Below are 12,297 nucleotides of genomic sequence, written 5' to 3'. Positions count from 1 at the left end.
CCTTCTTCAGTGGGCCCTGAACTGGTATTTTGTTCCCCACAGCCCTGAAAGTGTGTCCAAAATGCCACACAGCTTTCTGACCTCTCTGCTGCTGATTTGGAATAGACAAAAAGGTGCTCCAAACGCCTGACCTACCTGAGCTTTCACTCTGCGTCCAGCTCCTGGCCTCTCGAGGCCTTACTGTTCTGGGAGCTCTAAGGGGTATTCAAACAAATGTTTTAAATATTTTTTCCAGCTTTTCTAGCTTTCTTGGGGAATAGCTAGTCCAAATCACCAGATTCTATTTCCAGAAGTGGAACCCAAATTTCCATTTAATGCAATACAGTTCACCTTTGGACAACAACAGTTTGAACTACTCAGTTTCACTTACATGCAAATTTTTTCAATCTACACAGTCAGGCCTTAGTATCAACCAGTTTAGCATCTGCAGTCAAACAGATCAAAATATGGCATTTGCAGGATTTGAAACCCACGTATGTGTGGAGGGCAGGCTTCTCACATGCACGGGCTCTGAAGGACTGACTGTAGAACTTGAGTCTGCGCCAGATTCCGGTGTCCCCGGGGGTCTGGAACCAACCCTCACGGATCCTGGGGGATGAGGCTGTCTAGGATTCCACTCATACTTGAATAATTCTCCTTCTGCCACACGTTTGATTGTTTCCAGGGCCCTTAACCCGGTTTCAGTAAAACATCCTTGCAGATTTCTTCAGCTTATCTTTATTAACGATAGCCCCACTATCACATACTATTGTAATTTTCGCTTATTGATTTTATTCTACACGTCTTTGTTGAGGGGCTTCTGTACCCTGGAGGCAACAGCAACCGTGAAACACACCCGTGCTGTTCAAGTTCAATGAGAGTCAGAAAAGCGAACAGGCGAATGCTTGTTGCTGCAGAGAGATTTCCAGTGTGGGTGTCAGCAGAAGTTTCCAGAGGAGGTGGTACTTCAGGTGAGACCCAAATGGCTAGGGAAAAGGCAACAAGGTTCCAAGTCGCGGCAGTGATATGGACAGAGCATTGGCCAGAGGCAAAAGAAAACCGGGCTCGTTTAAGGAACCAAAGCGTGGCTGGACTTCACTGTGGAGTAAAGCCTGGAGAATGACTGATGCGAAATGAGGCTGGAGATGAGTGGAGGTCAGCTCACCAAAGGTCTTATAAGCCAGCTCAAGAATTTTGAACCACGGCTAAGGCAACGAGGGTCACCGGAGGGTTTAAATAGGGCAGTGCACACCCAGCACTAGATTTTAGAAACTCCATTAAGTAGCAAAGAAGGTAATTACGAATCATGAAGGCTCCTCAGCGGGCCTGACGTTCTACTAGAGTTTATAGGACCGCCAGAGCCTGCCTCTTCCAAGAAGCAACCCATCTGGCAGGTGCGATTTCTGGTTATGCCAGAAGGATTGCTTAGTAGGAGCATAAGGCAGAAAGCTTCTACCCCATGTCAACAGTGATAGGCTGGTTATATTGGTTATATTGTATGGATTTAATCCATTTTTTGGACAGAAGGATACACTTACATGCAGAAAAGATAATTAAGCATAGAGAATAGAGTTGCAGCCTATAGTGAAATTTAATTTGTCAAATCCCTTCTTTCTTAAATTCAACGTCTGTCATATACTCTGTGTACTGTTAGCCTGGCCCAGAGATGAAGAGGCTGGGGCTTATAGATCAGTTGCCAGGTTTTGCTTCCTCTTGGCTTCTGTGACTCTGAACAAGTTGTATCCCTTCTCTGTGCCCAGTGTCCTTGTCTTTACAGTGAGGATGATAACATTGTATATTCCATAGGGTTTTGTGAGAATGAAATGGGTTAATATATTTGAAAAGTTTATAATTCCCCAACATGTAGAAGGCACTCACAACAAACTAAAAAAAAGACCAATAACAACAATATAAGCTTTATTTTTGTAATATACAATCATTTACTCTAATTATTAAAAAGAAGATAACAAGATCTTAGTAATATAATGAGGTACAGCTAAGCCATGTTTACATAAGCCAAGCATTTCTCCAACTCTGGGTAAAATGTGACTAAATGGTTAAGTGTGGTGGGGTGAGACAGGAACAGGAAGGATGGAGAAGATGGAGACATTTTCATGCCTGGTTTGCTACAAACCTCACAATTCCTCAGTTACGTGGACACAGGTTCCTCTAAGCCCACACAGATTCTGGGAAGTTAAGGGCCTCACCTCCACCAAAGCCTGTGAGTACTTCTCTACAGTAAGTCCCCTGCATGCAAACAAGTTCCTTTCTGAGAGAGTGTTCGTAAGTCCAGCAAAGTTAACCTAGGTACCCCACTAACACAGTACTGTACCAGCTGCATCACCGCTGCTTTTATGCTTGCTTCCGGACATCCTGGGCTTGAAATAGATACTGTACTGTACTCTATACAGTATTGTAAAGTGCACAAAAGCACCACCACTTGTTGAGGATGTACGCAAGTAACAATATATGCCAGGCCTGTGAACGAACTTACATGGTTAGGCATGGGAGCACACATTCCTCTTCTCTGAAGCCGGAAGGGCACTCCCACTTGTTCATACCTGGAGAACCAGAGACTCCAGAGCAGGGCTTCTCAGCAGGGCTGTTCATTAGAATCATTTGAGAGCCTTTAAAAAAAACACAGTGGGTCCCTCAACCTTAGAGATCATGATTTAACGGGTGTGGAAATGTCTGGGTGTAGGAATTCTTTGAAAGTACGCCATGTGAGTCTAATAAGCAGCTAGGAGTTTGAGAGACACCACTGCAGGCATTTCTCACCCTCGATCAAGAGATTCTGGTGTGATGGCCTGTTTGCCACTGATTCATGCGAAACAATCTCATCTCTCACTGCCTGATATTAGCTGAGTACCAAGTAGCTTGAGCATCTGAGGTGCGGAAGGAGCCCATACTTGTGGGAAGGAGTGGTCCAAGAGAAATCACAGACCATTTCAGGGGACTCTTCCTTGAAGGAAGAGTTGAACCAAACAGAACAGGTGGCTTCTGCGTGGGGCTGGTTTAATGGGAAGAACAAGGAAACTTTAGAAAGTGTGTCTCTTAAGGACAGAAATAATAGGGGAAAGGGGGATTCAAACAATAAGCATTTCGGAGTAAAAAACTAATAGAGAAATCAAACAGATGAAAACTAGATTGATAACCTAGAAGATCAAATAGAGGCAAAAATACAAAAAAAAATTGAATTCATGTTGGAAAGAGACACATAATATAGTTTCAGGATACTCAACAGTATCCCGAAGTAAACATATACTTAAGTAAGTCAGAAAAGAGAGAAACAGATGATTAGGAAGTAATCAGAGAAATGTTAGAAAAAAATTTTGAAGACAGACTTGAATTTCAGATCAAAATGGTTGCCAAATACTCAATTTTCAGTAGAATTACTTAATTACAAGGGAGAAAAAACAGGTTAATTACAGAGGAAAGGAAATAAATCAATTTTATGTATCTCATCCGCATCTCTGAGGCTAGTAAATTATTTTCAGCTTTTGAACAGAATAGCAATGTAAGAATTCTCTGTATGAATTATCATTTACATGTGAGAACAAAAGAGATTTGGGGCATGAAAGGCTTTAAAAAGTCATCTCCCTATGTCTTTTTTCTGATGAAGTTACTTGGAAATGTATTTTATTTAAATTAAAATTAAATATGAAGAAAATAAAGATCCCAATAAAAAATCCCAAACTGAATATCCTATTACAGAAAATATATATTTTATTTATTTATTTGCTTTATTTATTTATTTATTTTTTGAGTTGGAGTCTCACTCTGTCACCCATGCTGGAGTGCAGTGGCACAATCATGGCTCATCACAGCCTGAGCCTCCTGGGATCAGGTGTACATTATGCTTGCTGTATATTGTGAAAGATTTGAGTCTCTTAGACTGAGAGTTCCATTTCTGTAACATAACCTACTGCACATGCAGACGTCACCTGGCCCTCTGCCCATTGCCATGTGGAATTGGGTCTCAGAGAACTGGAGCAGGGGCTGTTAATCTGGCTGCTCCTATTGCTGAGTAATAAATAGTCCTTCGTCTCTGATCCAGGAGTCTCATGTCTTCGGCCGGCAGCAAAAAACTGTGGTAGGCTAACTTGTTAGCTTCTAAGTAGGGTCAAATCTCAGACCTTTAACAATTCCTAACATCTATTTCCAGAGAAAAAGCTTAGGTGTATAAAGACAAGATACTTGGACCCTCCTTGAAAACTGAGTGGCAAACGTATTGTGGCTTATTCCTCAGTAAGTTATAAAACACCCTTGTCCAGGTCCCTGTCAGCCTAGAAGGAAACTGTTATACCCGTTCAATCTATCCTACAAGTCTATCAGTTTCTAGATAGCAGGACATATGATTTAGTTATACCTCAACCAAATTCACAAAATTAATCCATGTAGTAACACAAAGCTTTAAAAACTATGAGAGGAGATTATATAAACTAGAAAAGCCAAGATCAATTGAGGACAGGATTTGTGTATAATTAATCTTATAAGTCAAATGTATAGCAACTTGTTCTTAGTTCAATAAATTGCTTATATATCATGTTAAGTATGCATTTGTTGAAGGACTAAGAAAAGAAAAGTTGTCATCTTTCAGTACTTCCACCAAACATTGGCTTTCATTTCACCAGCACACTGAATCTTTAGGAGCACACAGGAAACTTAACACGTCAAACACCTCCCAAGAGAATGTTAACATGACCACAGTTTGAGATACTGAAGAGGAAAAAAGGCAACAGAAAGGTACAATATTGGTAATGAGAAAGAAGCTATAACCATGGATATCAAAGAAATTAAAATAATTATAATGAATACTTTGTATAACTACACTGCTTTGAAACATGACTGTAATAATGGATAATCTTTGGGGAAAATATGAATGGGAAAAATCTCAACAAAAAAGAAAATATGAATAGATCAATAACTGTAGAACAATTTGCGGAGTCAAATAACTCTTTTACAAAAGCACCACTTTGAAGCTATGTCAAGGGTGAGTTTCTTTGTAGTTTCAAAGAACTGTTTAAATAGTTATTGAGCACAGACAAAGTTAGAACAGTTCATAGTTCTTTTTTACAAAGGTGGATTTGATCCTAAAGTCTGAGCACAAGAATATAAAACAAATATAGATTTTTTTTTTTTTTTAGGAATCTAAAGCAAAATATTGGTTTAACTATTTCATTGACTATTCTCAACTCAGGGACATAGAAACATAAAACAGTTTAATTTTAATTTTAATTTTAATTTTGAGTTGGAGTCTCGCTTTTGTCACGTAGGCTGGAGTGCAGTGGCACGCTCATGCTCATGCTCACGGCTACCGCAGCCTCGACCTGCTGAACTCTCAATCCTTCTGTCTCAACCTTCTAAGTAGCCAGAAGTACAGACGCACGCCACCACGCCTGGCTAGTTTTTGTGATTTATTGTAGAGATGAGGTCTCACCAAGTTGCCCAGGCTGGTCTCGAAGCCCTGGGCTCAGGTAATCATCTCGCCTTGGCCTCCCAAAGTGCTGGGATCACAGACTGAGCCACCGCACCCAGCCCAAAACAGTTTTATATTTCTCTAGTTTCATCCTGATCACTTTAGTTACTAAAAGTCTGTCTAACTAAGATTTTGATCCCACGTCTAGTTAAGGCTTTCCCTTGCCCACGCAAGCCAGTCTAGCAACACTGGAGGAGCTGAAATGGAGAAAAATAAGGGCAACAGCTTTATTCTTCCTTGTCCCCTTCCCTGAAAGAGGGAGACTGATACGGTCTTCTTCTAGCATACCTTCTTTCTTCTTCTAATCTCTTTTTCCTCTCATACGGAAACAGAGGTATGCTAAAACTGGCTCCTGCCAGCTCCTTAGAGCTGCTTGTTGAATTTTCAGTAATTTTGTGAGATAGGGATGAAATACCAATTATTGAAAATTAAATTTTGTAAACTTAGTGACATACTAAAAATAAAGATAATATTCAAAACTCATCCATTCCTACTTATTTTACCAAATTTTAACATTATCCATGGACTTGAAGTCATTTGCATCTATTATATCTATATGGTGGAAATACGGTATAACATCATGCTACTACACATCTTTTCCCAATTCCACGTTCAGTGAATGTCACATTGGTAGCTAAAAATTGGCAATGGGAGTATTTACACCACAGAAATTACCAAATGCTACAAACCAGGGCTTGAGTTATAAAAAAAGTGAGGAAGAAAATGCTAATGATGGAAATTAAACTTAAAAGTATGTCTTGCCTTTAGCCATTATACTTTAAATAGCACCGATTCGTGAGAACATAGAAATTATTATCTGGTTCTGCAAAGAAGTTGCTTATGTCATTGATGAATGAGTGAAATTTTGTGTTGGAACTATACTCAGAGAAAAGGTTATTAAACATTTGCCAACACACTCCCTGAATGGGAGAAAGGGGGAAAGGAGAGGAAAGAAGACAACAGTTCTTACTCACTGGACACCGGAACCATCTTTTCTCTTAGTCGTTAATCTACTTTTCTGTCTCCCTCCACTTCAAATAGTTAAAATTCATATTTTCAGGACCTGCTCAATCAGTTCCAATCTTTTATACTTTATACTATAATAGTATTAACACAACACCTACATCTATATAACTGAGACTTCACCACAATTCTCCAAATTTATTTCTGAGAGTTTTGTAAATTTTCTAATTATTTTAATTAAGATTAATTTCTATTTCTTCCAGGCATCTCTCTTTCAAATGCGAGCCTGAACCTAGAATGAGTGATTTTAAAAAGTCAAATTTAAAACCCCACTTTGTTCAAATAAATATAAAGAAACAAAAAAGTAAGTCAATATTTAACATATTTACTTCTTTGATTTATTAATGCGTGCTTTTATTTATTTTATTACTTATTACTGTGTGCCTTAAAAGTTCTTGATAATGTAATGTATTTGTCGAAAGTATTTGCATGAACTAAAATGAATAATTTACTAAGAAGAAGAGATGTTAAATATCAGAATGGACAACTTATGCAATTCACAAAACAAGAATATATTTAATGTTTATAGGATTATTTGGTTTTTCTTCTAGAAGGAAAATCTCTTGAGTTTCTTTCAGCTCAATGCTAAGAGTTTCCTTGTTATTGTTTTTTTAAAAATCAAGTATGAACAGCTTACTTAGTAGACACTTATTTACTTTGAAAGAAAAAAAGGAAACTTATTTACTTTCAGGGTTAGAAATTTTAGGAATCTATGAGCTAGGAACTAGCATTATAGATGCTTAGAGAATTTGAGTGTTGTATTTCTTTTTCTTTCTCTGGTATTAGCGAACAATCGCTGAATTGCCGTTCTCATTAGCCTCGACTGAAGTTCCCTCACTCTTCATTGCCCCACGTCGCCTCATTTCTCTGTGAGGCTTCATAACCTAATTTCTCAAGACAATTATTTATACACACTGTTATTTCTTATAGTTCACTTTTATAGTGTTATATTTCCTTATTAGCTCTATGCTGGACACTATTGGGAAAATTATTTATAGGAACCATTTGAGAACTAGAACTAGGATGAGAACTCTGTATTCCAGAGCGAATTTTTTATTTTTATTTTTACCATTTAAACCAGGGATCTGGAGGCAGTACTTGTCAAATTTTCCATCCTTATCATATTCAAGGCTTCAGTGTTCCTGGAACACCCAGGTGGGAGAAGCACTGGCCTCAGGTCTAGGTGCAAGTTTGTCTGTTCTGGTTTACTCTTACCCTAAGGTTGTAACTCTTTGGGATCCTGGGTAGAATGCATGTGTGTGACGTTTTTGGCAGGCAGGGGAGGGAGAGAACAGATCAAATACCCCACCTTTGCAATTTGGTCGACTTTTGACTTTTGTGGCTCTCAACCCTTGAAGCTTCTAAAACCTGCTCTTCCTTTCCCTTCACAAATACTCTCAGTGGCTTTGCATGCTGGGCTTACATACCTAGGTTCTTACCTTCTTCTAGGTTTAGGACCAGAAGTCGCTTGCCATCTTTAGCCCTATGGTGCTCTTTCGCCTTTTAAAAATATTTCATCCAGCTTTTTTAGATGCTTTCAGCAGGAGGGCTGACACTAATTTCCTGGCCTTCTATAATGGCAGCAGAACTCTTGAATCTGTTTTTTCTCCTTAAATGATATAGTGATTTTTTTTTTAAGTTGGAGTCTCACTCTGTCACCCAGGCTGGAGTGCAGTGGCATGATCATGGCTCACTGCAGCCTCGACCTCCAGGGCTCAGGAGATCCTTCCGCCTCAGTCTCCCAAGTAGCTGGGACTACAGGTGTAATCGGACTACACCATCAGGCCTGGCTAAGTGTTTGATTTTTTTGTAGAGGTGAGGTCTCACTATGTTGCCTAGGCTGGCCTTGAACTCCTGAACTCAAGCAATCCTCCCACCTCGACCTCCCAAAGTTGTGGGATTACAGGTGTGAGCCACTGCATCTGGCCTTATAGTGATATTTTCAGTGGAGGTTGGTCATCTCCAGATTAAAGCCCCTTCACGGCTTCTCACCACATTATGAAACTTGTACTCGTTACCAAGACTCTGTGTGTTGTTATTTTTGCCTGTACATTCAGCCTCACTCCCTACCTCCTTGCCCTTCATTAAACTACATCTTCCCTAGTCCCCTTTCAGTACAGCTGCCCGATAGCCTCAGAGAAGTATGCTTTTGCCTCTGCCTATACACACTGACACCGTCCACACAGCTTACTCCTCACTGCAGGTTTCAGTGAAGTGACATCTGCTCAGAGAGGTCTCCCCTGACTAACCTATCAAAATCATACCCCCTTTATGAAGCTTCCTCACCAAAATGTATTTTAATATACAGTTATTCGTTATTTTGGAGTTTGGTTTATTTTCCACATTGCCCACTAAAATGTATGCCTCACTGGGCAAGAGTCACAGTTTCAGAGTCCACGAGTATGTGGTCAACAGATGACGGAATGATTACCAGATTCTGTATTAAGTTTGTTACATCTATTATCTCATTTAATGCTCACAGCACTTTTTATGAATGCTGTTATTTCCAGTTAACAAATAAGGAAAGTAAGACTCAGAGAGGTTAAGTAACTTTCCTAAGACTACGTAACTCTCAAAAAAAGAGGTGCAATTTGGACCCAGCCTATCTAAATCCAAAGTCTGATCCCAGTACTTTGGGAGGCTGAAGTGGGAAGATCATCCCTTGAGCCCACGAGTTGGAGCCTGCAGTGAGAGCCACGATTGTGCCATAGCACTCTAGCCTGGATAATAAAGCAAGACCCCCAACTCAAAATGTCTGTATGCTTGACCCCTACATTATACTTTATGAAAATCCATTAGATAATAATTCTGGTAAATAAACTCATATTGGGGACAGGAGAATGTAGGTTGAGAAGAATATTTCTCTTTTCAGGGGAATTAATCGAATAATTTTTTGAATAGCACATATGATTCTGTTTTATTTAGAAATCCATTATTTTCCAAGAAGATACAGTTTTATTGTATAATAGTAAATGATTGAAAGTAATATTCTGTTAATATAGATAACAGAAAATTATTCTAGAATAAAATAGAATAATTTATTCTAAAAATGTAAAAGTAATGAATATGTAAGCACATAAGATTAAAATATGTTTCTAAAAATTTTACTGCTAGAAGAAAATGGTTTATTGGTTTAATTAGAAATTGTTTAAGAGAATGAAAAGATCATTTATGTTTTAATTTGTTTTCTTAGAGCCAGGAGCTGAAAGTCTAAAATCAAGATCGATTAGATCTTATCTTTATCTTAAGGATACCACTGAGGTAGGTTTAATTTGTATACTTAACAATTACTTCATAGAAATTCAAATTAGCACTCATAATTTTATATCTGCTTCTACAGATCCCAAATTCAAGCCAATTGTAGGATTCAAAATGATAAAATGCGAAAGTAATTTCATCACTGATATTATGTAAAACTTTATATATGGAGACAGTAGAGAAGATAATATATTCTTTGTTTCAGAGGTTTTAGTGCAGAAGAAATTATGTATTGAACATGATAAGGGCTAGCAGTTATCATAAAGTCAATTAAGGCCACATCATAAAAACCTCGTGGCTCAGCCTGTAATCCCGCGCTTTGAGAGGCCGAGGTGAGTGGATTGCCTGAGCCTGCGGGTTCGAGACCCGCCTGGGAAACTTGGCAAGATTCATCTCTACAATAAATAAAAAAATTAGCCAGGCGTGGTAGCGCGCGCCTATAGTTCCAGCTACTTGGAAAGCTGAGGCGGAAGGATCACGGGAGCCCAGCAGGTTGAGGCTGCGGTGGCCGGGAGCGGCCACTGCACTCCAGTCTGGGTGACAAAGTAGGACTCCCAACTCAAAAAAAAAAAAAAAAGACTATACGTGTATAACTTAAACATTTTATTTTAATTTAGAATATAAAATATAGATCCATTGCTAATATTTTAATATGTAACCGAGACCACTTTTTTTGCATGCTATAGTTAATTAGATTTTATAATTACAATAGCAACGACCACAAACAGGTTTAGCGCCCACCGTTACTGACTCTTTATGATCACTTGAACAGAGGTTCAAGGACATGCTGAAAAGGAAGTGACTGACTAGCCTTAGGCACTGAATGTGCATTAGCCATCATTCAGTGGATTTTGCCTAGGGAACTAGAGAGATTAACTAATCCTGAAAATCAGCAAGGGAAAGTCATTTACAAGAGTCTCCTGGGTATTTGTTTATTATTAACCCTGATTACTGCCAATATAAGGAAAGATATATGAAGAATTATGGTTCTACATACCTAGAACCATAAATAATAACTGTCATAATTTCTGAATTTTACTTTTTTTTTTTCTTTGAGTTGGAACCTTACTCTGTTGCCCACTGCAGCTCGACTTGCTGGGCTCAGGTGATCCTTCTGCCTCAGCCTTCCAAGTAGCTGGAACCATAGGTGCGTGCCACCACATCCGGATAATTTTTTTATTTATTGTAGAGATGAGGTCTGCCAAGTTGCCCAGGCTGGTCTCAAACCCCTGACTTAGGCAATCCTCTTGCCTCTGCCTCCTGGGATTGCAAGCATGAGACACTGCGCCCAGCTCTGCATTTTACATATTTTTAAAATGTTAGCAGGATTCACTTTCCAGATTATTCATTTTATCCTCATCTACATGGTTTATTTAGGTTCATTTTTTATAAAAATTTCCCAAGATATTTACATCATGACATCACAGTTTACTCATCATAATACATTTACTAACATCTTATATAAAACATGTAATGTGAATTTTTAAAAAGCAAATGAAAATATCCATGTGATTTAAAAAATTAAATGTACAGAAAGGCTAATAAGAACACATAACCCTTTCATCCCCATACTTCCTCTTCTAAAGTCTTGTTTTCAGAGACAACAATATTCAACCTTTCTGGGTTTCAGTTCTTTTAATGATTAACATCATATTTCTAAAACATGAGTTTATACTGCTCATTTTAATTTATCAAATGTAAACATTAGCTATGGAATAATCAATAAAAAGATTGTGCATTATCTTTTTTTTGAGTTGAGGTCTCACTCTGTCATCCAGGCCAGAGTCCAGTGGCACGGATCATGGCTCAGGGCAGCCTTGACCTCCTACACTCTGGAGATCCTTCTACCTCAGCCTCCCTAGTAGCTGGGACTACAGGCACATTACAGCCATGCCCGGTTAGTTGTTTTGGTCTCTTGTTTTTATTTTTATTTTTTTGTAGAGACAAAGTCTCTCTATGTTGCATAGGCGGGGCTTGAACTCCTGGACTCAAGCAATTCTCTCAGTCCTCTTGCCTCAGCCTCCCAAAATGCTAGGCTTACAGGTGTGAGCCACCACACCCAGCCAGGCTGTGCATTATTTTATTTACACTACTCCACATCTCACCTCTCTCCCCTCTTTCCTCATCTCAATCTCTAGTAGTTATGTTTTTGTTTCTTCTATTGTTAACTTTTGTAACTTGAAATAAGAGATCGAAGTATGTTTTCTTCTCTACCATCTTCAGTCATCAACTCCTGATTTTTCTTCATATAAGGTGAAGAGCTTAGCAGTCTTGTTCTTTCTTCCAACTCTCTTCTACACCTTTTTCCATAGGCCAAGTATATGCTTACTTTTACATTTTTTAGGTCAAAGACTATATTCAGCTTTGCGACTCTGATTAAGCCTTTATGTTTTGTTCATAGGTCAATTCTAAAACTCAAAATGCTATTAACAGCATTTGTATTATTAAGACATTGTAAACAAGAATTCATCATAGAACAAAGCTGTGTGCCAGAATAGGTACAATGTAACAATAGGCTTCCTTTTCTTATTTTCTATCAGTTACTCAAAAATAATGCC

The 12,297-nt window shown here is 38.6% G+C and overlaps 1 protein-coding gene across 1 annotated transcript in view; it reads left to right on the top strand.

The window, feature by feature from the left end:
• Window positions 1-12,297, top strand: part of CUNH1orf141 (chromosome unknown C1orf141 homolog) — a 41,785-nt gene that overhangs the window by 6,553 nt on the left and 22,935 nt on the right. The window contains exon 3 of the mRNA XM_008065023.1: window positions 6,685-6,794. Within this exon, the coding sequence (XP_008063214.1) occupies window positions 6,685-6,794 (110 nt within the window). The remainder of the gene's footprint in view (window positions 1-6,684; window positions 6,795-12,297) is intronic.

The sequence above is a fragment of the Carlito syrichta genome, unplaced genomic scaffold (assembly GCF_000164805.1).
Source record: "Carlito syrichta isolate Samal-C Ts95f unplaced genomic scaffold, Tarsius_syrichta-2.0.1 Scaffold308134, whole genome shotgun sequence".
NCBI lineage: Eukaryota > Metazoa > Chordata > Mammalia > Primates > Tarsiidae > Carlito > Carlito syrichta.
Note: the sequence above shows the minus strand (reverse complement) of the source record. Positions and strands in the feature narration are given on the sequence as shown.